A 24434-nucleotide genomic window follows, 5' to 3' on the forward strand; every position below is an offset into this window, starting at 1 on the left:
TCCGGAGCCCCCCGCCAGTGCCGCCCCTCGGAAGGACCCCCACGTGAGAGCAGCTGCTGGGCAGCAGTTTGTAGATGGACGTGAGCAAGCATGGTGAAGAGAGCAGATCCGCAGGGAGCCCGGGGGGGGGGGACGCCAAGCAAGAGGGGTGGTCTCACGGCAAGCCATTCCGGCCGAGTGGCGGTGGGGGCAAGCGAGCGAGAGAGGGAGCAGGCCAGTGCAGCGCTCGTTCAAAGATCCGCCCGCGAGGAGCAGGGAGGAAGGCAGCAGCCAGCAGGAGCAAGCAGGAGCGTTGGGAGGGGGCCGCGTGCAGTGGGGGCAGCAAAGCAAGCAGGAGCAAGGACAGCCAGGGCCCCCACGGACCCCCACAGCCAGCAGCAGCCCTGCTTGCGGAGGAAGAGCCGAGACCCAGGAAGGCAGGGTGTGTTAAGTGTTGGTGCGCGGAAGTGGCCCAGGGAAGAAGCCCCAGAGACTGGGTCTGGTCAAGTGGGCTGAGGGGGGGGGTGGGCTTGCAAGAGAGAACAGCGGCCATTTGTCTTTGCAAAGGCTGTGCCCCACAGCCCCCGCCCGAGCGCCAGACAGGCAAGCCCCAGCTTCCACATCCTGCCCACCCCCCGGCTGCAGCAGAAGACCTCACAGCCAAGCCAAGGAGCCCCAGCAAGACCCACAGCCTCTGGAGGTGCCCCCCTCCCTCCCAAGGGGCATGCACTGCTCTGTGGCCCTCGGGGGCCTGGGGGGGGGGCTGCGCAGCTGCTTCCAGGCCGGGTGATGCCTGCTCTGGGACTTAGCGTGTTCGTGGTTTTTCTCCGATTGGAAATCAGGAAACCTTTGCCCGTGTTCAAAGATACAGATTCTCTACAATGGTCAAGACTTCAAGACGGGACAGCCTAGGCCTGTGTTGCAAACAGATGATTGAAAAATGGGGAGAGGTCCTGTCTGGGAATTCTCTTTGGAAGGGATGCCAATTTTTCAAAAGTATGGACTGGCCAACCACGTCCCCTGGCCATTCTTTAAGATGGAAGACCCCCCCGGGGGGGGAGGGGGCAGCCCCTTTCGCTTCCCTGAAGGGCAGCCACACCCTCCCTGCCCAGGATTTTCCAAAATGAATTTGCTCTTTTGTCTTTATAGCTATTTGCAGGAAATCTGCATCCCCCCCCCCGGTGGTATCTGGACTTCTGAAGAAGAACAGAAGCGGGGAGGGAATTGGGCCCTTAAAACTGAGGAGGAAGCAACGAGGGTCCTCGGAATCTCTCCCCAGGGAAGTTCGCCTGGCGCATTCATTAAACACCTTTAGGCACCAGGCAAATACGTTCCTTTTTAACCAGGTCTTTGGTTGGTCCGATTTACATCCTATGCCCTCTTAAAAATGTGGGGGTTTTTTGGCGGGAGGCCTATTGGGCTGTTGTTTTTATTTTTGTTAGGTATTTTGTGATTTTATATCTTGATTTTATTCTGTGAACCGCCCTGAGACCCCGGGGTATAGGGCGGTATATCCATTCTAAATAATAATAATAATAATAATAATAATAATAATAATAATAATGATAGGAATCAGAAGGGCAGAAGCCAAAGGACTTGGGGCAGAGAGAGGGATCCAATTTCTCAAATTCCAAGTCCAAGTTATTTCTGGACAACCAAGAAAGCTTAAAAAAAAAAAAAGGTCGCTCAGGGGAGAGGGCAATCCAGAATGACTCTTCATGAAATCTCTGATCCCCCCTCATGTCTCCACAATATCACCCTGTAGCTCAATCCTATCCCCAGCCATGTTTGCAATTTGTCCCGATTTTTAATCATCTGCAAGGTGGATGTGCGTCCCTCCTGTGTCCAAACCATTTGCGGATGTTTGGAACAGGGCAAGACCCACCACGTGGTTCCTTGTGGGGCAACCTTGGTGCATAGCTGTCAACTTTAAGGGATCAGCAGCCTCACCTGCCCCGGGGACAGACTACGGGATATCTAACAATCCGGGATAGCAGCGGGAAGCAGCGCTGGAATAAGGGAATTTCCCACCCAAAAAAGGGAAGGTTGACAGCTATGCCTTGGTGTCGCCCCACTTTGCCCCCCGCAGGGAATGAATGGGCTGCTCTGCGCAGGCAGCCCACCCAAAGGAGCCCCCCACCCTCTTCCCGTGCCCCCCCCCAGACACTCAGGCACTCACTGTGAAGATGTTGGACCGGCGCTTCGACTGCTTGCGGATGGGGGTGGGGGTGTTGGAGGCGGCAATGGTCTCGATCCGCAGCTCTCGCTGGCTGATGCTGGGGGTTGAGGGCACAGAGGACGAGTAGTCGCTGAAGGCCCCGCTCCCGTTGGCAGCCTGGGGAGGAAGGGGGACGCGTGAGGCCAGGGGGTCGACACTGGGGGCCCTCCCACAACACCAAACCATCTATCCCACCCCCAAAAAGGGCTGCCTCCCCCCCCCACCGCGGCAGAATCAACAAGAACAGCAGACGCTGCTTAAGTGATTTCTAATGGAAGCCTCGCCTTCCTTGGAGGTTTTTAAACAAGGGTTTGGAGCCACCCACCAGCGATGCTTTATTTGCGATTCCTGCACTGAAGGGGGTTGGACTGGGTGATAATAATAATAATAATAATAATAATAATAATAATAATAATTATTATTATTATTATTATTATTATTATTATTTATTATTATTTGTACCCCGCCCATCTGGTTGGGTTTCCCCAGCCACTCTGGGCAGCTTCCACGAAGACCAAAAATACACTAAAATGTCATACATTAAAAACTTCCCTGAACAGGGCTGCCTTCAGATGTCTTCTAAATGTCAGGTAGTTGTTTTTCTCTTTGACATCTGATGGGAGGGCGTTCCACAGGGCGGGTGCCACTACCAAGAAGGCCCTCTGCCCTGTTCCCTGTAGCTTTGCTTCTCGCAATGAGGGAACCGCCAGAAGGCCCTCGGAGCTGGACCTCAGTGTCTGGGCAGAACGATAGGGGTGGAGACTCTCCTTCAGGTCTCCTGGGCCTTTGAGGCCATTTAGGGCTTTCGAGTTCAGCACCAACACTTTGAATTGTGCTCGGAAAACGTACTGGGAGCCAATGTAGGATGGGACCCTCAGAGTCCCTTCAAACTCTATTAGTAAGAGCTGGGGGGAAATCACATCTGGCAACCAATTTGCCCCTTGGGTTTCAGATGGATAAAAGGTAAAGGGATCCCTGACTGTTAAGTCCAGTCACGGACAACTCTGGAGTTGCGACGCTCATCTAGCTTTATGGGCTGAGGGAGCCAGCGCTTGTCCGCAGATGGATTTTCCGGGTCATGTGGCCAGCAGGACTGAGCCACTTCTGGCGAACCAGAGCAGCACATGGAAATGCCATTTACCTTCAGATGGATGGGCAAGTCTAAAAAGTCCAGGACACAATATTTCACGGCCCTCTAGCAGCTCCGGTGGCTCACTGACCAGACGTAAAGTATTTAGCATTAACTCTGGAAGCATCGACTCAATTCTGACCAAACTACGCCTCCTAGAGCAAAATATACACCAGGAAGCTTTGTTTGGTCAGAATGGAGTGGATAATAATAATAATAATAATAATAATAATAATAATAATAATAATATATTTATACCATGCCCATTTGGCTGGGTTGCCTCAGCCACTCTGAGCAGCTCCCAACAGAATATTAGTAAAGTTAAAGGGACCCCTGACCGTAAGGTACAGTCGTGGACGACTCTGGGGTTTCGCGCTCATCTTGCTCTATAGGCCAAGGGAGTTGGCGTTTGTCCGCAGACAGTTTTTCCAGGTCATGTGGCCAGCAGGACTGAGCCGCTTCTGGCGTACCAGAGCAGCGCATGGAAACGCCGTTTACCTTCCTGCCGGAGCGGTACCTATTGATCTACTTGCACTTTGACGAGCTTTCGAACTGCTAGGTTGGCAGGAGCAGGGACCGAGCAACGGGACCTCACCCCGTCGCGGGGATTCAAACTGCTGACCTTCTGATTGGCAAGCCCTGTGGTCTAAACCATTGAGCCACCTACATCCCTAACAGAATATTAAAAACACAAGAAAACATCAAACCAAGGCTGCCTTCAGATGTCTTCTAAAAATCAGATAGTTGCTTATTTCCTTGACATCTGACGGGAGGGCGTTCCACAGGGCAGGTGCCACCACGGAGAAGGCCCTCTGCCTGGTTTCCTGTAACTTCGCTTCTCGCAGGGAGGGAACCACCAGAGTTAATGCTAAATAGATGACCTCTGGCAAATGAGCCACCAGAGCTACTGGTGGACTGTGAACATTTCTGTCCTGGGCTTTTAAGACTCGTCTGCCCAGATACTATCTGAAACCAAAGCGGAGCATTGGCTGCCCGGTGTGAAATACATTGGCATCATTTTCAGCTCTCCTACCCACCCGCCTGGCAAGGGAGTCTCACAAGTATGCGGAAAGCGCTGGTTGGCGTCAGGGTGGTGCTGGCTGTCACCTGACCCCCTGAGTTTGCAAAGAGAGGGCCTCAGAGACACCCCCAGGATCAGCCCCCCTTCTGCCATTCCTGCTGAGGTCCAGCCAGCTCTTCCCCTCCAGTCAGGGCAATACATCCTCTCTCCATCTTTTCCATTGAAGGCTACCCGGGGGGGGGGCATCTGGGTGCCCTCTGCAAGGACAGGATGCTGAACAAGACGGGCCATTGGCCTGATCCAGCCACAAGGGCTCTTCTTATGGAGATCTCTTGCGATAGCAGAACCTCCATGCCCCGGGGCAGTCAACCTCTGAACACTGGAAGATGGGGAATAACAATTGGAGAATCGCTATTGCTTCCACGCTTCCCATATGGAGCATTGGGGAGGCCACTGTGAGGACGGGACGCTGGACTAGAGGGGCCAGATCCAGCAATGCCATTTTTGGGCTCTCATGTCCCTTTCTAGGCCTGTCTGGCTGAGTGAGGCTACACCTCTGAGCAACAAGAACTCTGCTTTCCTGGTGAGGATATTTATAGCCAAAGTAATAAAAAGAAATTGTTATTTAGGGGAATTGAATTTAATTCTAAATTATATTCCGGAACCGTGGGAGATTACAAGGGGTCAAAAAAAAATGGATGTACTGTGCTATATTAGAAGCAAAAAAAAATTGTTTGGATGAATTGGAAGAGCTGCAAAGAGATTCCATTGAGCACATGGATTGATAATACGGACAGATTAGCTGCATACGAACAAATTGCATGTCAATGCAAATTAAGAATGGATAAATATGAAGAAATCTGGAAGGAATATTTAAGCGATAAGGCGGATAGTGGTGGGAGGAGAGAGAGGTGGGAAAGCATTGTTAAAAAGGTGTAGTCATAGGTATATCAGTGTATTCAGATCTGAATTGTCAAATTGTGTTATTATGGTTTTTGTTGTATGTGTCTTTTGCAGTTGTTGTTTGTATTGAAAAAATGATTAAATAAATTAAACAACAACAGCAACTCTGGTTTCCTGCAGGTCTCAGCCCAGGACAGCCTCTTCCTGCTCATGGGGCTGGCCAGAAAGAAGCTCCCAGGAAAGACCCAGGGCCCTCCCCAAAGATGCCCCCCTACCTGGTTGATGTGCACGGAGGGGATGGAGGCGGCCGAGACGGACGAATGGCTGGGAGAGTTGGGCAGCGACTTGCAGGGCCCAATGGACAGCTGCTGCTTCTTGCGCAGGGCCACCACCTTCTGGGCCACTGGAAAAGCGAGCGGGGCGGGGGGGAGAGATAAGCCCCAGGCGACCATCGGGGGGGGCAGTTTCCAGAAAGGGGGGAGCAGCATCCGAAAGCGCACTCAGCCCCCAGCTCTGGCACAGCAGCCACACTTGGGGTGCCTCCCCCCCCCCCCGATGGGCAGGGGAAAGGCAAGAATGGGGGGGGGCGAGGCTGAAGCACAACAGGTATTTGCAAGGGGTGTGTGGCGATGGGTTGCCCCACCTCTATTTCGGGGTCTCTGGAACTCCCCGCCACTGTAACTTCCCACTGTGCCCCTTCTCTGCTACCCCCTCTTGAGACTGGGGGCGGGCGAGGCGGGTGCTGGCAGGCCAGGTTCGCCTCAGGGCCATAGTTGTCAATGTTCTCCTTTTTTTAAGGGAAATTCCCTTATTCCAAATAGGCTTCCTCGCAAGAAAAGGGGAAAGTTGACAGCTATGCTCAGGGCCCATCATCCGCCCTCAGCACAAGCCCACCAAAAGCTCTCCCAGTTGCACTTCTGCCTGCTGGGGCAGCTGACCCCTTTGGGACTCTTCGCTCACCCATGTTTTGTGGGCACGTGCCCATGGGGCAGCCTGGCAGGGCTCCCTCCCCCTGCTCTTCACCCCAAGTCTCTGCCCCCCACTTCCCCCTCTGCCACCATGACTTTCTCATAGGGGCAGTTAACTGCCTGTCTTCCCTCAGCAGAGCCCTCCAGGTCCAACCACAGGCCGCTGTTCCCCAGGCCAATCAGAAGGCTTTCACCCGATCCAGGCCCCGCCTCCAAGCACTGCAAGGGCTCCTCCCCTCTCAGCCAGGAAGCCACTGCTGAAAAGGCCCTGCAAGAGCACCAGGCCTCAGCCGCCCCCTGGGTCCCTATAAAATGCATTACGCAGGAGAGCTCTTTGCACGACCCAATTTGGAAGGTGTAAGCACAACACAATTAAAAACAGTAACAATTAATTGCACTCTTGTTCAAAATACAACTCTTTTAATCCAACAAAATGCATGAATTTGGTCTGGTGATGCCAGCTTTTCAAAGCCTGATAGTCACCTGCAAGTACGTACAGTGCCCCTTGCCACCCCCTCGTCTCTGAGCGGCCCCCACCCCCAAGTAATCCCTCCACCCACTTGGGGAACCCTTGCTCTACCGCCTTCTCCATGGGGCTGACTGGGGGCTAATGGGAGCTGCAGCCCAAAGCCCCTGGGGGGGGGTATCAAGCGGGCAAATACTGCCCTGCCACCAACAGAGACCATGCAAAACATAAAGGGACCTGTGGAACTCACTGCCACAAGATGGACCAGCAGTCTCTACTCTAAATGGTGTATTTCTTTAAAAAACAGTCAACATACCATCGTAGAAAAGGCAATTTGGGGCAAAGGCCGATGCCTGCTTGCTGCCAGGAAGGACGGGCTCCCTTCTTGCACCCCAGCAAGGCAGCCCCGCTCCCCTCTTGCTCCCCCGGCCAAAGCTGGCCCGGCACCCACTTACCATCCTGGAAGACTCTCTCCACATTGAGCCCGTAGGTGGCACAGGTCTCGTAGTAGGTGCAGCGCTTCAGGTCGTTCGACAGCTTCCTGGCGCGGGAGTCGTCAATCACCCGGGGGTTGGTGGCGCTGATGGCATCTGGGAGGGAGGGAGGGGGTCAGGGAGAGGCCTGAGAACATCTGCCCCCCTGCTGCCGACCTCCCTGGGGCAGGCAGGGGTCACTGCTGCCCCACACAGTGCCCCAGGTCCTGGGCACAATGCCAGGCAGGCCGTTGCCAGCGCCTTGTACAGCCACTCCGTGGGCGGAATGGGCCCTGCCACATCACACCCAGTCACTGAGTGTGTCCTGGGGAACTCCCTGCCTCTGGACCCCAAGCAGGCGCCTTCCTGGCACTCTGATAAAAACACTCCTTTCAACAAGCCTGTCCAGACACTTAGGAAGTTGATGCAAATCTTAAAGGCGCTTTAGCATTTTACCTTTTTTGCATGTAATTTTGCCCTTGGTTTTCTTGTCTTTTTGCAGAACTCTGTGAGGCATTCTCCCTCCCCCCCCCCCGCCAAAAAAATCAGGCATGTATAAATTTTGATCAAACAAACGAAGTCCGCCATGCCTGGGGGGGGCCCTGCTGTGCCCCTCTCTAGATGTTGCCAGCCCCCCACTCACAGCAGCCCCAGCAGCCAGCTTGCCCAATGGTTAGGGACAAGGGTGGGAGGCCAACCACATTTTTTTGAGGGGGTGTCACAGCAGGTCCCCCATTCCTGCTCTAAGTTCAGGGGGAGGGAAAGAGGCCCCCTTCCCTTTCATCTGTCCAGGGGCTGGAGAGGGGCACCCCCCCTGACCTTCCACTTCTGGCCCCAGTCCAAGCAGACCCCCCAAGGCCTCCTCCTCCTGATAAATTGCTTACTGTGAACAAAAACTGCTGCCCCCCCAGCACCCCAGACCTTCTCTTCTGGATCCAGAACATGCCTGTGCAAAGGCAGACATGACCCCCTGCCCCCCCCGTCCGCATCCACCGCAGAGCCCACGTGCCAAGGGGGGGGGGTCTCCCACACATTTGCTTTTCACTACACCCCTCCCTCCCCCTGTTCTGTTGCCACCGCACTGGCAAACACTAGACTGTAAGCTCCTCGGGGCGAAGACTGGCCGTCTCTCCCATCTGCAGCAAAGCCCTGAGGATGTCGAGACCGTGGGGCCAGCGAGACCTGGGGGAAAACGCTGCCGTGGGACGGCCAGCCAGGCTGGAAAATGCATTCTGTTCTGCCCCCCTTACAAGGCAGTCCCCATCCTACAAAATGGGCTGTAGGGGGCGGGATTTGGCCATTTAAGGTGGCTTAGTTTTGTATCTGTGCCAACCCCGTTATTATTTTCAGGTAGGTAGCCATGTTGGTCTGACACAGTTGAAATAAATTGAAAAATTGTCCTGTAGAGACCAACGAAGTTTGTTCTGGGTATAAGCTTTTTTTGGTATCTGAAGAAGTCTGCATGCACAAACTTAGTCTCTAAGGTGCTACTGGACAATTTATTATTATTATTATTATTTGAATTTATATACCACCCTATACCCACAGTTCTCTAGGGCTGGGCAATATATCAATATATCGTCCAAGTCCATATTGTAATATCGGTTTCATAATTTCCGACCTGACAATATATATCGCCAATCATGAGGCATGTGTGCGCGCTATGCAAAAATCACAATGTAGGAAAAAACGAGAAGCCAGCCAGATGGGGGAGGTATAAATGAATTATTTAATAATAATAATAATTAAAATGTGGGGAGGGGGAGAACAGCAACGGCAGCCCCCTTGCAACCCATAGGTGAGTCCTCATAGCGGCCTCTTGCCCGCCCTTCTCTGGGACAAGACAGTTTGCTACGGGTGGGATTCCTGGTTTTCCTTCTCAGAGCAGGGCAGCCCGGACCCTGCAGTGATCCCCAGACCAGAGGAAGCTTCCCACTGCCTGACCCTCCAGTCTGCTCCCAGGCTGGACGGAGGGGTCCTGCCCTTCGCTGACCGGCCCCACCCCCGCTCACCTTGCGTGCCGACCAGCACCATGGGCACCTCTGAGGTGTTGCGGTAGCTGCAGAGCCGCAGGTAGTAGTTGTAGACCGTCTGGAAGCTGATCTCGTCCTCCAGGCTGAAGACAAAGACCACGGCGTCCACCCAGGCCGCAAACTGGAGAAAGAACGCAGGGGGGGGGGTCAGAGCAGCATGGCCTCTGCCGCCCCCAGCAGGACCCTCGGAGAAGCCCTTCCAACAGGACAACAGAGGAGCCCCATTTTTGTCTCTCCTGTCCGAGGGGGTCTCTCGCTGCCCTGGAAGTGTTTCCAAAGCCTCACCTTTCTTTTTTTCAAATTCGTCTTTATTAATTTAAAATATCATCCTACATATGTATTACAAATGGTTACAACAAAATTAAACACGAAAAAGTATAAAGAAAATAAAAATAAAAAAGAACAAAAGAGAATTAACAACAAGAAATGAATATTAGCTATAACATCCTGTCTTATCTAATAAAGCCTTCTGAAAGAAACTACCGATCTTTCTCATTGTACTTTTTCCATTGTCTTAATTTTATTGCACAGTTTGTTTCATAGCTTTTTTCTGTATATTTTTCTGGTATATTTATTCCATTTTTTAGAATATAATCTCATATATTCCTTGGATAGTCTCCATTCTCTGTGTATTTTTTGATGTGGGGCTCCTCTAACTTTTCCGGTCAGCTTTGCTAGAGTACCCCAAAGCCTGGCCTTTCAGAGGCGACTCCCAGAGGCTGAGGGGGCCCCACAGCAAGACCCCTCCCTGACCCCCACCAGGAAGGGGGGCCCAGAGACGTACCTGCAGCTCCGGAGGGCCTCCTTCATCGCGGATCAGCAACAGGTAGCTCTGCCCATCCACGACAATCTCCTTCTTGAACCGGCCACCTGGGGAAATCAGCGCCATCGCTTTTGTGATTTGTCCCCACAAAACATTTCATCCCAGTTTCTTCCTATCTATTCAAAGGGCCTCTGCTGCACGATACCAAATGTAAGAATTCACTGATCAATGTATCTGTGTACTGGCTCACAGGGGAAACTTCACAGGGGAAACCCTCCCCACCTTCTCACTATATAGAAGGATCTGGCAACCACGCCGCTTGCCCGGAGGAGGAGGGGGGCAGAGAGGGGAGGAAAATGCAACATGGCCCAGCAGCTGCAGCAGCGGCGGGCTGTGAGGAGGGGCTGCCTGGCCAGTCCTCCGCGGCCCTGACGCGCAGGGCTGAGAGCCGCTGCCTGCCGGACGCCTTCAGCCTGGGCGCGCGCACAGCTCGTCGGTTCCGCGAGACATGGGGCTCCGCTACAGCCTGCGCCCGAGGCTCTTCGGCAACTCCGGAGGCAGCGAGCGCGCCCCCCAGATGTTGCGCCCGGTGCGGCCGGCACCCCTGGCACCCCCCACGCTACGCCACTATTGTAAGTAAGAGAGCAGAAAACAGGAGGAGGCAGCAGACGAGGCCAAGAGTGGAACTTGGGCCTTGCAGCAGAATCGGGACCGCCTCAGAGTGACACGAAGGAAACTTGTTCCTTCAAGCCAGCAGCACGGAGGCTGTGCTTGGCCAAGGCATAGCTGTCAACGTTTCCCTTTATTTAAGGAAAATAAAGGGCACAGGAACAGGGCAGAGAGCGAAAGGCACAACCCCACGTCTGTCCCTAATGGACATGGACTTGGAACCCCCCCTCCTGCGCCCCCTAGACCACTTTGATTGATGGCCCTGACGCTGCTACAAGGGTCATGCAAGAGAGGTTCCTTATTTGTAAGAACTCAAGTCTGCCTGTGTGGCAGCGAATGAACTTTGAAACTCCCTGCCTATTGACACCTTCCCCTTTTTGGTGCCTGCTAAAAACATTCTTGTTCAGAGAAAGCCCACCTGGGTATGTAGAAAAGAGGTGTGAGTTTTAATCTGTTTCTTGTCTATCGTTATTTGAACTTTTCGAAAGTCTTAAATGATTGCTGTTGGTTTAAAAGAAAAATTCTCTTTTTGTAAACTGCTTTGAGGGTTGTTGTTATTTCTACAGTCGTGCAGTGAGCGCATTTTGCAATTATGCCGTGCATAAATTTCGTACAACAGGGAGTGCCAGGCATGGCTGTGACCCACAAGAGGGCCAGAGAGGGCCTGCCCCCTTACCTTCTGGCGATTCCTCCTGCACGTAGGTCCCCGTCAGATAGCGATGAACCAAGGCTGACTTCCCACTGGACAGATTTCCCACGATCCCCTGAAATACAGAATGCAAGGCTGAGCACTGCGCCCCGTCTGCTTGGGAGGTGGAGGCTGGATCGGGGCCTGGCGGGGCTGACGGAGGGAGCCACGCTCTTCCCTTAAACGCACCAAGTGGTCTTTTCCAGCACAGAAACAATGGGGGAGAGAGAGAGATCCCTTTGGATTCCAGGCAAGCTCAAGGAAGTCGGGCAGTTGCCTCTGAGGAATCATTCGTCTGAGAGGCAGTGTGGTGTAGTGGCTAGAGTACCAGAAGGCGGCCTGGGAGAGACCAGGGTTCGAATCCTGGCTCGGGCGGGGAGCTCCCTGTGTGAACTCGGGGGCCAGTCACTTATTCTCAGCCTAACCTCCCTCTCAGGGTCGTTGTGAGGATAGAAAGGGGAGAAGGACAACCAGGAGCGACTGGGGGGGGGTATAAACGCCGATAAATGAACAGTTACAAAAAAGAGAGGAGTAGTTTTCTATATCAATCCTGCACTTGAACCCAAATTGATTCAGAAGGATGAGAAAGGTAGACTCTTAGTAATACAAATCAAAATTCATGGAGAGAAAGTGATTCTGGTTGGCATTTATGCACCCAATGACAAAAAAGCAATCTCTTTCAAAAAAATTAGGAAAAAAAAAAAGAACTACTCGAATTTGCAGATCAAAAGATGATGATCTTAATGGGAGACTTAAATGGAGTTCCTTCTCTAGATAAAGACAGATCAGCCACACACAAAAAGAAACAAAAGAAGGTAAGTTACCAGAGACTTTCTTTGATGTGGCTCAAAATTTAAATTTGATAGATATATGGAGAACAAAGCATTTGTTTGATAAAGAGTTCACTTACTACAGTCACGTACATGACAGCAGCTCGAGAACTGATTCCCTATGGATTTCCAAAGAATTGGAGACAAGAGTCAAAAAAATTGAAATCAATCCCAGAACCTTTTCAGATCGTAATTCCTTGATTATGGAACTACAAAAGGAAAGCCAAATCTCCTTTAGATGGAGACTAAATGGGGGAAAGGGTTAAAAGGGCAGAAATGTGTAAAAAGTAACAATAGGAAGGAATGGCAGACAAATTGAGGGAAGTCAAAAAAGAGAAGTAAGATGTAATTAAGATGTATGGAATGTATAAATTTGTTTTTGTATTTGAAAACTAATAAAAATATAATATATAAAAAATAGATGGAGACTAAATGATGATTTACTAGACGATCAAAATTTTGGGAAAAAACAAAAAAGGCCTTGAACGATTAATTTGAAATAAACAGTCAAGGACAGACAAAATTACAGACGGTCTGGAAGGCATGTAATGTTTGGATTTATTTCATATTGCTGTTTATATTGCATGGTGCAAGGTATTTGGGCTCCAATGAGAAGAGCAGGAACAAACGGAACGCAGAAAATTGTGCTACGAGTTCCCGAAAAAGCTGAGCCTGGCAATGTCAGCGCTGGCTGCTCAAAGCTCAAGCCCTGCTGGGCAGAGGCCCCTGGCCCACGCTGGACGCCCACCATGGGCACCTGCCCTTGATTGGCAACACGGGCAAGACGGCGCCAGGCCTTGCTCTCCCTCTCTGCGGTCCCAGCATGCATTTCTGTGGAGCTTATCCAGCAAGGAACGGACAGCCTTGGAAAACGGTGGGCTCGCAGGATTGGAATATCACTTGTAGTTTAGTGGTGAACTTTGGAGATAATGGAGACGTAAAAGATTTGGATTATTATAAAAGATGCAGGAAGGAATGATTAATAATAGGACCCACAAAGGGGAGGGTGGAAGACCAGGAGATTCCTGGGAATCTTGTTGTCATGATTTATTTTGATACAGGACTGTAAAATTTTAATCTGGAAAACCAAATAAATATTAAAAGGAAAGTGGTGAGCTCTTCCAGGCAGATGGAAAATAAGAAGTTCTTCTCTTGCTATTTTTTTTACCCTTTATCTTACTGTTCTCTCTTTTTCTTTTCTCAATCTTTATTTCTATTGTCCTTTTCTTTTCTATTTCTAATTTTATGGTGCAATGGAAAAAAGTAATTAAAAGTTAAATTAAAAAAATAATTAATTAAAATTTAAAAATCAGAAAGGAAGGAAGGAAGGAAGGAAGGGATGCTTTCGTTGAGATTCCTGCATTTGTCACTTCCAACTCTACGGTTCTGAAGGGTGTAGGGGAGAAAGATGGGGCACACTAAGGGGGCAGTGCCAGGCACTCCTTGACACCCCACCTGGCACCTGCCGGAAAGAACTGCCTGCAACCCAGAGCGCCCTTTTCCACCCCAAACTGTCCTCCTTTGCTGATAGGAATAAAATGCAGGTTGACTCCCATCAGCACTGCAGCCTTTGCCCAGAAGGTGGCGCTCTTTGCCTTTGCAGGTAATAAGTGCCAAAGGCTAACAAAGGGTTAAACCCGTTAATTTGGGGAATCCCTGCCCTGACTCTCTCTTGGCTCCCAGGTGGTTTTAAAGGCACAGGTAAACTCTTTCCCAAAGGAGGCAGCAAAGGCCACCAACCCGGATGGCTTAAAAAAAAGGATTAGATAAATCCATGGCTGCTATTGGTATAGAAATGAAATTATTGTCCATTTTCCATGGAATGGAAAACGGAAAATGAGCGAGGTCCCAACTAAAGAAGAATGGCAGCTTAAGCTGAAAGAATGTGCACAACTTGCAGGCTTAACATATAGAATAAGAGAACAAGAAGAACGTACGTTTAGAGGAGATTGGAAAACGTTTATTGGATATATGGGAAATAATTGCGGACAGCTGAAAACCCTGGCAGCATTAAGATAAATTCAACAGTGTCAATAAGTTTTGATGGATGCAATAATGGAATGCTGAATGGTTTCGTTTTTGTGAAATATGCAGGGATTTAAGAGATGCAAAATAAACCACGGAAAGAGAAGAAGGGAAGTCTTTAAGGATGTAAAAATGATTATTTTAAATTGCAAAGCAGAAAATTTAATAAATATATATAGAGAGAGAAAAAAATGAATTTATTATTATTATTATTATTATTATTATTATTATTATTATTATTATTTACTTTGTTGGGGAAAAATGGCACCTAGACATTCCGTTGTGGCGACCCCAGCCCAGGTTTAAGGCGCCATTTGGCAATTAGATTGTATAGCTGAGCTTCTACCAGTGGGGAGGGGAGAGGGGAGAGGGCTCCTGGGTTCGAATCCTGCTCTCTGGCTTCCCACTGCCCGGCCTCCGTGAGAGCAAGACGCTGCCCCAGATGGGCCACTGGCCTGTCCCAGCAGGCTCTCCTTATTTGGGGCGGCTGTGGCTCACCCCTCATTCTGCCGGCTCTTTGGATCTTTTTTTGGGGGGGACAGACCAGCTTCTGGGGGTCTTTGGAGCACCAGGGAAGACACAGATCTTGCTCGACCTCCCCCACCTGCAGGCTCAGACGCGTTTCCTCTGGGGCCCAGCCCCCAAGTGGGAGGGGGGCACTGGAGATCTCAGTTACTGGTGGCTGCTCTAACAAAAGACCCAGCTTGCAAGGCAGTGGAGCTCAGTGGTCAACCCAGACTGCCGGACAACCCCCCCCAAACCCCGCCGTTCTCTGCCCTTTGGCTCTGAAGGGAATCAGCACCACACGTGTCCTACACGTTTCTGCCATCCAGCCCCCAGTTTCTGCCATCCAGGTGCTTCTCGGGACCAGGTGTGGCAGGGGGTTAGACTAGATGACCGCTGGAGACCCTCCAACTTTGCAATTCTACGGTTCTTCCAGCCTCCAGTGGAAGCAGAGACCCACATCTCCTTCCTTCCTTGGACCACCAGAGATATATATGGGATGTCATCCATGGCAAGGTTAAAAAAAAAATGGGTGAGTGCGTATGCCTGTGCCCCTAGGGAGTGAGGGGTCAGGGTACACATCTAGAGCCAGCCGTGGACCCCCAGACCCCAAAAGACCTCCCAAAGGGGGAGGGCGGGGGTTCATCCTGCGGCCGCTGTTGGAAGAGGAGGCTGGGCTCAGTGGGCAGGACTCTTCTCGTGGAACCTCCAGGTCCAGAGGCAGTCTATCGGGATTCCCAGAGAGCTCCCATGGGGCAATCAGCCACCGGGAGAAGAGGCTAAAGACCAAACTAGTCCAAATTATAGGCCAATCGCCTTAATTATTGCAGTCAGCAAGAGAATAACAGGAGTCATTGCTAACCAGACTGTGATGGCTATAGGGGTACATTAATATCATTTGCCAAAGATGGGGAGCAGATAATTTAAGGTTAGTAGGAAAAAGGTGCTTCAAACAGTGAAAGAGCTGGTGTGGCTGCAGTTATATCTCTTGATGCTAAAAAGGCTTTTGTCAAACTACGTTGACAGTTTATTTCTGTTACTTTGGGGGGGGGAGGATTTCCTCAGGAAGTTATGGATTGGATTAGGATCTTATGCGTTTTCTCCCAATCACAGGTGAGGAGAATTGGAATATGACACCTGAGGACATTCCTATTCCTGTAACATGGGGACTGATGGACAACAAAAGTGGATTCTGCAATATTTTAGAAGACGCTTGACTTTTAGAAGGCAGCCCTGTTTAGGGAAGCTTTTAATGTTTAATAGACTATTGTATTTTAATAATTCTGTTGGAAGCCACAATTTATTATTATTATTATTATTATTATTATTATTATTATTATTATTATTATGGCTCTGGGCTAGGCCGGGCCCTTTGGACTCTCCCGAGGTTCTCCGGTACAGCCACAGAAAACTCACCACTTTCAGCTCCGGCACTGACCGGCTCAAGGTCCACTCCTGGCTGTTGACAAAGGAATCTGCAGAGAGAGAGAGAAGCAGAGGGTGAAGGGAGCCCCTCAAAGCCAAAGACACCCCAGAAAAACAGAGGGGAAGGGGGGCTTGTCAGAGCATCACATCTCTCAGGCTGGTCAGTGCTGGGTTGCACACCCTGTAGATTTTTGCAAGTTATGCCCCTTTCCCCTTTCATAAAGGAGCCCAAAGAGACCATAAAACACCACCTGATTCTTCTTCTTGGGCCAGCAGCTCATCTGAAACCCCCACAGATGAGGAGCCACTGCACAAAAGACCCTGTTCTCATGTTGCCACCCTGCGGACCTCTCAAGGAGGAGGCACACAAAGAAGGACCTTGGAAGGTGATCTCAGGGTCCAGGTAGGTTCATATGGAAACGGGTGGTCCTTGAGGTATTGTGGTCCTGAGCTGTTTAAGGCTTTATAGGTCAAAACCAGCACTTTGAATTGGGCCCGAAAACTAATCGGTAGCCAGTGCAGTTGGACCAGGATCGGTGTAATATGCTCAAACCGTCTTGCTCCGCTGAGCAACCTGTCCGCTGAATTCTGCACCAGCTGAAGTTTCCGAACCGTCTTCAGAGGCAGCCCTACGTAGAATGCATTGCAGTAATCTAACCTTGAGGTTGCCAGAGCATAGACAACAGTAGTTAGGCTCTCCCTGTCCAGATAGGGGCATAGCTGGGCCACCAGCCAAAGATGATGGGAGGCATTCTGGGCCACTGAGGCCACCTGAGCCTCGAGCGACAGCAAAGGATCCAGGAGGACCCCCAAGCTGCGCCCCTGCTCCTTCAGAGGAAGCGTAACCCCATCAAGAGCAGGCGACCTCCCACCATCCAGTCTAGAGAACCACCCACTACCTGCCTAGTATTGCCTGCACTGACTCGCAGCTGCAGCTCTCCAGGGTTTCAGAAACTGGGACTGGACCTGGGAGATTCTGCATGCACGGTAGTGCTCTAATACGATGGACCTTCTCCCTGCCCTCGGCTCCTCCTTTCCTTCCATGGCTACCAGAATGATCTTTGCCCAGAGGCCATGGCAGTGCCACTCCCGACAGAGCCCAGAGGGCAAGAGAGGCCTTGGCTCAGCTCATGCCCGGCCCCATCCCAGAGATCTGCAGAGGCGCCAATGGAGGTACTGATGGAAAACAGAGAGGCAGCAATTCTTTGGAAGAACTAAAAGCATCCCTGCCCAACCACTAAAAACACCCCATTCACCCCCCCCCCCCCGTCAAAGTGCTTGGCAAAGGGCAAATTGGCCCAAGCCTCTTCCCGCATGCCCATGGAGTGTGTGGGGAGCAGCTGGCCCTCGTTCAGTCTTGGGGGTCACAGCCAGGCTCACCTCCTAAAGGACACAGTGGAGCAGGAAAAGATTCAGAAAAGGGGAGCCAAAATTATCAAGGAGACAAAGAGCTCCTTATGAGGCGTAGGTGAATAATGATAAACATGGAACAGAGAAAGATGGAGAGAAGTTTCTTTTCCTCTCTCCCAACAGTGAGGACCTCCAAAGCCCTTCTTTATGCAGCGCTGAGTTCAACTATGGAACTCCTCAAAAATAGTTTTATTAAATGCGCCGATAATAGTGCTGGAGGTGCAAGATCATAGAATCCTAGAGTTGGAAGAGACCACAAGGGCCATCGAGTCCAACCCCCTGCCAAGCAGGAAACACCATCAGAGCACTCCTGACATATGGTTGTCAAGCCTCTGCTTAAAGACCTCCAAAGAAGGAGACTCCACCACACTCCTTGGCAGCAAATTCCACTGTCGAACAGCTCTTACTGTCAGGAAGTTCTTCCTAATGTTTAGGTGGAATCTTCTTTCTTGTAGTTTGGATCCATTGCTCCGTGTCCGCTTCTCTGGAGCAGCAGAAAACAACCTTTCTCCCTCCTCTATGTGACATCCTTTTCTATATTGGAACATGGCTATCATATCACCCCTTAACCTCCTCTTCTCCAGGCTAAACATGCCCAGCTCCCTTAGCCGTTCCTCATAAGGCATCGTTTCCAGGCCTTTGACCATTTTGGTTGCCCTCCTTTGGACACGTTCCAGTTTGTCAGTGTCCTTCTTGAACTGTGGTGCCCAGAACTGGACACAGTACTCCAGGTGAGGTCTGACCAGAGCAGAATACAGTGGCACTATTACTTCCCTTGATCTAGATGCTATACTCCTATTGATGCAGCCCAGAATTGCATTGGCTAATTAAGATGCAATTAAGCAATCTAAAATAGGTAAAATGCCAGGGCCTGACAGTTTGTCAGCAAAGTATTATAAAAGTTGCAGGATTTGTTGGTACAACTGTTAAAAGAAGTAATGAACAGGATTTCAAATATAGGAATTGGAAAGAGGCCTATATTACTTTGATCCCAAAGTAAGATGCGGACTTACTTTCACTTAAAAGTTATAGGCTTTTAATTTCCTTATTATATAATAAGCTATTTGCCAATATACTTGCCAACCGAATGAAAGGAGTTTTGGTAGAAATAATTCATCATGATCAGGCTGGTTTCCTACCAGATGTAGGATAATACAAGAAATATAATTGATGACATAGACTATCTAGAGGTCAGGAATGAGAAACAAGCTGCTTTAATGTTTATAAATGCTGAAAAGGCCTTTGATAATATTTCATGGGCCTTTATGAAGATGACAATAAAAAAGACGAATTTTGGGAAACTATGGAACTCCCTCCCACAGGATGGCCACCAACTAAGAGATGCTCATAAGGGGCACCTGGTTGGCTGCTGAGAGACCAGGAAGCTGACCAGATGGGCCACTGGCCTGATCCAGCAGACAGGCTCTTCTTATGTTTTTAATGGAACCTCCAGGTCCAGAGCCAGTCTATCTAGATTCCCATGTTCTGGGGGGAGGGCGTTTGGCCACTGTCAGAGCAGGGTGAGGGACCAGAAGGGTCCTCTTGGGCCTGATCCAGCAGGGTTCTCCTCATGCGCTTAAGGCTGGGGGAGGCAAGCGCTGCCTGCCTCAGCTGGAGATCCCAGAGCAGCCAAAGGCGGCAGCAGCAGCAGGCAGGAGCAGGAGGAGAGGGAGGAGCAGCCCCTGGCTCTGGGCTTGCCAGAACAGCACCCAAACTGGTTGGGCGAGTCTGGCAGCTCTAGGTCTCTGCAGAGGCAGATGCCTCTCAGTGTCATGCCCCCCCCCAGACAGGGAAGGAGGGGGGCACCACAGGCAGAAGGCAGGGGGAGGAATGGGGTCTGTCCAAGAGGGAGAGAGAGGTCCCCCCCCTTTCAGGAAGCCTTGGGAGCCACACAGACAAGCAGCTCATCTCCAGCTCTCTCCTCTCTAAGGAACCTGCCCCATGGAGGAGGCATCTCAGGCTGGGGGCGGGGGCTGCAGGCTGGGTGGGGCCCCGCCCAACACGCCTGCCCGGGTCAAAGCAGAGTTCAGCAAACGGGGAGGCCCTCCCACCCCCCACGGGATTCAGCTCAGCTCCAGCCGCGCCCCAGCCCTGCCCAGACAGGCTGAGCCAGTCTCCTGCACACAGCGCCCCCCCCAACTTCTGCCATCACCTCTTCCTCTGCAGCCTCTATGCAGAAACCCAAACCTGGCCATGGAATCATAGAACTGTCAAGGTGGAAGGGACCCCCGAGGGTCATCCAGCCCAACCCCCTGGAATGCAGGAATCTCAAGCCAAGCATCCATGCAATCTCTGCTGAAAAACCTCCAAGGAAGACCGTTCCAAAGCCAAACTGCTCTTATCCTCACAGCTATTCCGTAAGACCCAAACTGGGGGAGGCTGGGGTCCTATCTGGACCGGATGCCAAGCAGGCAGGCAAAAGGGTCTCCAACCCCCCGGCACACCTTCAAAGCCCTGAATGACTCAGTCCCCCCCCCCCATATCTGAAAGGCTGGCTCCTTCCCTGCAGACCCTCTTGGGGGCCAAGGTCGGCAGAGGGGCTCCTCTTGGTCCTTCATCCAAAGAGGTTTGGGGTGGCAGTTAAAGGGAAGAGGGCCTTCTCTGTGGTGGCCCCTAAACGGTGGCTCTCTCTGCACAGGTGGGTCTGGCACCTTCACTCTTCAGCTTCTGGTAAAAGCTGAGGACACCCCAAGGGAAGCGTATGCTTTTAGGATCCGCCTTGTTTTTTGCAACGGAATATTGCATTTTAATGTTGCAACCCACCATGGGACCTTGGGTGAAGGGTGGGCCACAAGTAAACAAACAAAGCTGCTCAGATTCATGACTCCTTCATGAGGGCCAGAAACTTGGGGGAGGATTTAGGGAAACTGAGTCAGAGCAGACTGAGCTCCTCCTGGAGACACACAGGCAACCCCAAGGACACACCTCAGTTCCCTCCACACATTCTGACTTCCTTTTCCCACGCAGAAAAGAGCAACAATGCAATATTCAAATGCAAATATATGGAAGATTCATATTCAGATTGGGGAGAACAGCCTCCCCACAAAACATGAACCAGAGCCAGTTATCCCAGAACTGGGAATGGCAGGATTAGAAGCCAAAGGCACCCGCACCCTACAATGTCCCCGTCCCCACCCTGACCCCCAGTGCCCTGCATCCCTGCATTGCAGGGGGTTGGACTAAATGACCACTGGGGTCCCTTCCAACTCTATGATTCTGTGATTCAAGCTAGGCTCCCTCCTTTATTCCGACAGGCCTTCAGGAATTGCTGCTTTTAAAGACAGGCCTGGTGCTCTGACATTTCTTGGGCTGTTGCTATTTGCATTTTTAATAGATTTGTTTTTTGTATTGTTTAAATTTTATTCAGGCTTAATACTTTCCGATGATTGTCTTTCCCACCATGCTTTTAGTTTTTCTGTTTTATCTCTGTGCTGCATTTTTTATCCATAAGTATAGTTGGGACGCTGGTGGCGCTGGGGGTTAAACCACAGAGCCTAGGACTTGCCGATCAGAAGGTCGGCAGTTCGAATCCCCGTGACGGGGTGAGCTCCCGTTGCTCGGTCCCAGCTCCTGCCAACCTAGCAGTTCAAAAGCACGTCAAAGTGCAAGTAGATAAATAGGTACCGCTCTGGCGGGAAGGTAAACAGTGTTTCCATGCGCTGCTCTGGTTTGCCAGAAGAGGCTTAGTCCTGCTGGCCACATGACCCAGAAGCTGTACGCCGGCTCCCTCGGCCAGTAAAGCGAGATGAGCGCCGCAACCCCAGAGTCGGCCACAACTGGACCTAATGGTCACGGGTCCCTTTACCTTTATAATAATTCCTACCTCACAGGATTGTTGTGAGGATGAAATGGGACGGGAGAAGGAGGAACTGTGTGTGCTGCCTTCAGTTCCTTGGGAGGAAAAGTAGATTATAATCTTCTAAATGAATGAATGAAAACGTTAGGGCCCTTTGAACAGTAGCCAAATATACATCCTTCCCCGTCCCCCAGGCAGAATCTCAGAACTGCCTGTTGCATTGCAATTCTGCCCTGAGACTGAGATGGAAAGGGGTGCACTGACTTCAGTCCAACAAACCCAATTCCTTGTTGTTTTCCTGACCCGCAACTTGACTCCTTTGCTGCTCATGCCTCACTCTAGATAACTGCAATGAACTCAAGGAATTAACTTCCTACTGGTAACAGCAAGAATATTACAGACAAAGGCTTGGAGGTTACACAGAAAACCCACAAGGGGGGGTGAATGAAAGAGGGCGGAGGAGAAATATGGGAATCGGCTTTCATGGCAAAATTGACATTTTTGCCTCTGCCGGTAAAAAATAATAATCAAAGAACGCAAAGAAGAGAAACATGTTCTCACAAGTGGTGACTATTAAGGTTTATTACAGCTCTGTGTGTTTCAAAAGGGCGCTTGCTCCTCCAGGAATGACCCAGAGATCATCAGAACTGCAAAAGTCAGCTACTGCTATATTAGAGAAGAGAAGCACTACGCAACAGCATTTAAAATATCTGTGATTGAAAACAGCTACCCATCATTTGAGACCATTGCATCAAACAGAGCAATGAAAACTGTCAGGACTACACAGACGCCGCCTGCAAAAGCCACAACTGTGAGTCTGCAGCATCTCTGCAGCAACCCCAAAGCCTCTCTGGCCACTTCAGAGAGTCTCCCTACAATCCAAAATTGCTTTGAGAGGCTCATTTATAACAGCACCCCATTTGGGTCGAAGATTAATCCCATACGGTTTGCTTGCTTGTTTTGAAACGATGCCCTTGGATGCTAGAGAGGTGTCAAGTTATGTGTGCTTTTTTCTGACGTGGCCCCAACCATTTGTCCCATTCTGTTTGAAATCACGGCCTTCTGGCCTAAAGAGACACCTGGGGTGGGGCCCTCACCTTGCCATGCACCTGCCCTCACAGGTGGGAGAAGATGCACCACTTTGCCCAGGCTGGGGGGAGGAGGGAGACACACTGGGCACCTGCACTGCGGCCTCAGATTTATTTTGCATCTGAATCCAGCCTTTTGGCTTACGCTGCTACACAAGACTGTGGAGGCTGAGCCTAGAAGTCCTGACTAGTGGCCAGGGTTCGAAATCCGCCTGGCACATTTTGCACCTGGCTATTGGCCACTTGCGACCAAGCAAAGATGCCCGTGAGCCGGGATGGGACCCGACATCTCCGCCACCTGGGGATCCTTGGATCGGGACTGTTTTCACACACTAAGACCCCGTCCTGCAGAATTCTCTATGATATTTTATCTGCACAATTGGAAGGAAATTCTGCAACCAAAATGCTTTTTCTGGGCAGCCTCAGCAGCAACAGCGAACGACATTGTAGTGAATTACTGTATTGCTTGTCTTCATTCGCCCCCCTCGCCCCCCCCCGCTCATATATGTGAAGAATATTCCTACATTATGAATGGTCAGCATTAAGAAAAATACGCTTGAATAGGCTATATCTGCAGATGGTTCCTGGATCAAAGGACTTCTTTAAGTTTTGAAAAATCTTAACCCCGTTTTGAAAAATCTTAACCCTCTGAACTAGCCAGATGTTTCACTGAGAATCAATCAGTCAGTCCGTCATTTGAAAAATAAAATTTTGGAGCAGTACGGCCTTGAAGGCTAACAAATTCATCATGGCACAACCAGCTTTCGTGGACGGCCATCAACTGGCATCAGGCGGCACAATCCTGACTTGCAGGTTCCCGTTAAGGTGCCTGGGTGGGGGGGGCTGCAAAAAGGGAGCTCCGAAGGAAAGGAAATGCAGGACAGTCCAGACAGGGACAGTGGAACGGAGGGAGCCGCCTGGCGCAGAGTCAGGTTGTGAGTCCATCTATGCAGCGCAGGACTGACGCCCCCCCCCACAGGCTTCGCTCAGGGGGACCCGGGCATTTCTGCCAGGAACACTAGCAAAACCTGAATTCTGTGGAATTGCAGCGGCAATGCAATAAAATGTAGTATGTTTTAAAGAAAAGGAGGGATAAAAACGCAATTAGAAATCACTCGGCATTGCAGTGGCTGCAACAAGCGTAATAGGCATTGGGTTGTCTGCCAGGACCCTCAGAAATCTTCAAGTGGGGGGGCATTTGGCTCTCCAGGGTTACAGGCAGGGGTTTGTGCCAGCCCTACGGCCCCCTCCTGCCCCCTTCCTTCTCTCCACAGAGCGCAGGTGTTGCCTGACATGCCTGCCCCCACCCAAAACACACAAGCTCCCTGTTTGGCCTCCTGCCCAGCTCCTTGGCTTGGCTTGCCATCCCTGGCGATGATGACCTCACCTCACCCACCGGCTGGTGCCCAGGCACGTCCCTCTGACGTCTACCTGCCCTTCCTGGGCCAAATCTCCTTCCCCCTTGGCCCCTCCTGCCTCCACCCAGCATCTTCCCACCAGAGGCTCCCTCCAGACATCTCAGGAAGGCCACTGGACCTCAGGGCTACGGAGCATGCAGAGGACCCCATCCTCAGTCCCCAGCAGAATCTCCCGGTCGGGCCAGGAGAGACCCCAGGGCCTGAAACCAGGGTTAGAAAACCAGGTATATCTGTGAGGCAGCAAATGGCTCCTGAAACCAGGCTGACAGTCGCCAAAATGGATTACCTAGGTGCCATTTGGGGGCCTGACAGCTCAAAAGTCGTATTATTCAGTATGACATTTGGGTTCCTGAAATTTATTCTGCTTCTGCAGATAAAATAACACAGATAGAATTCTACAGGATGGGGTCTTAGCGTGTGAAAACAGTCCCGATCCAAGGATCCCCAGGTGACGGAGATGTCAGGCCCAATCCTGGCATCTTCACTTGGTCACAAGTGGCCAAAATCCAGGTGCAGAATGCGCCTAGCCCCTGGCGAATTTCGAAGACTGCTCTTGGGTGCTACCTTGGGGTGCCAGGATGGGGGCAGATCGAGCCTGGGGCCTCCTCTCTGGGGCCCTGACCCCAAG

At 51.0% G+C, this 24434-nt stretch overlaps 1 protein-coding gene across 4 annotated transcripts in view; it reads right to left on the minus strand.

Annotated features, from left to right (window-relative positions):
• The window catches only part of AGAP3 (ArfGAP with GTPase domain, ankyrin repeat and PH domain 3), a 99932-nt gene that overhangs the window by 39848 nt on the left and 35650 nt on the right, over positions 1-24434 (minus strand). For 3 of the 4 annotated variants that reach the window (XM_082192197.1, XM_082192196.1, XM_082192199.1), the window contains exons 2-8: positions 16086-16144; positions 11299-11386; positions 9975-10060; positions 9170-9311; positions 7140-7274; positions 5526-5653; positions 2159-2314 (exon numbers count right to left, since the gene is read on the minus strand). In XM_082192197.1, the coding sequence (XP_082048323.1) occupies positions 2159-2314; positions 5526-5653; positions 7140-7274; positions 9170-9311; positions 9975-10060; positions 11299-11386; positions 16086-16144 (794 nt within the window). Of the gene's footprint in view, positions 1-2158; positions 2315-5525; positions 5654-6210; positions 6335-7139; positions 7275-9169; positions 9312-9974; positions 10061-11298; positions 11387-16085; positions 16145-24434 lie in introns of those variants that run through there. The other variant, XM_082192198.1, reaches the window with a different exon arrangement.

Source organism: Podarcis vaucheri, assembly GCF_965113315.1.
Source record: "Podarcis vaucheri genome assembly, chromosome: 12".
NCBI classification, from domain to species: Eukaryota; Metazoa; Chordata; class Lepidosauria; order Squamata; family Lacertidae; genus Podarcis; species Podarcis vaucheri.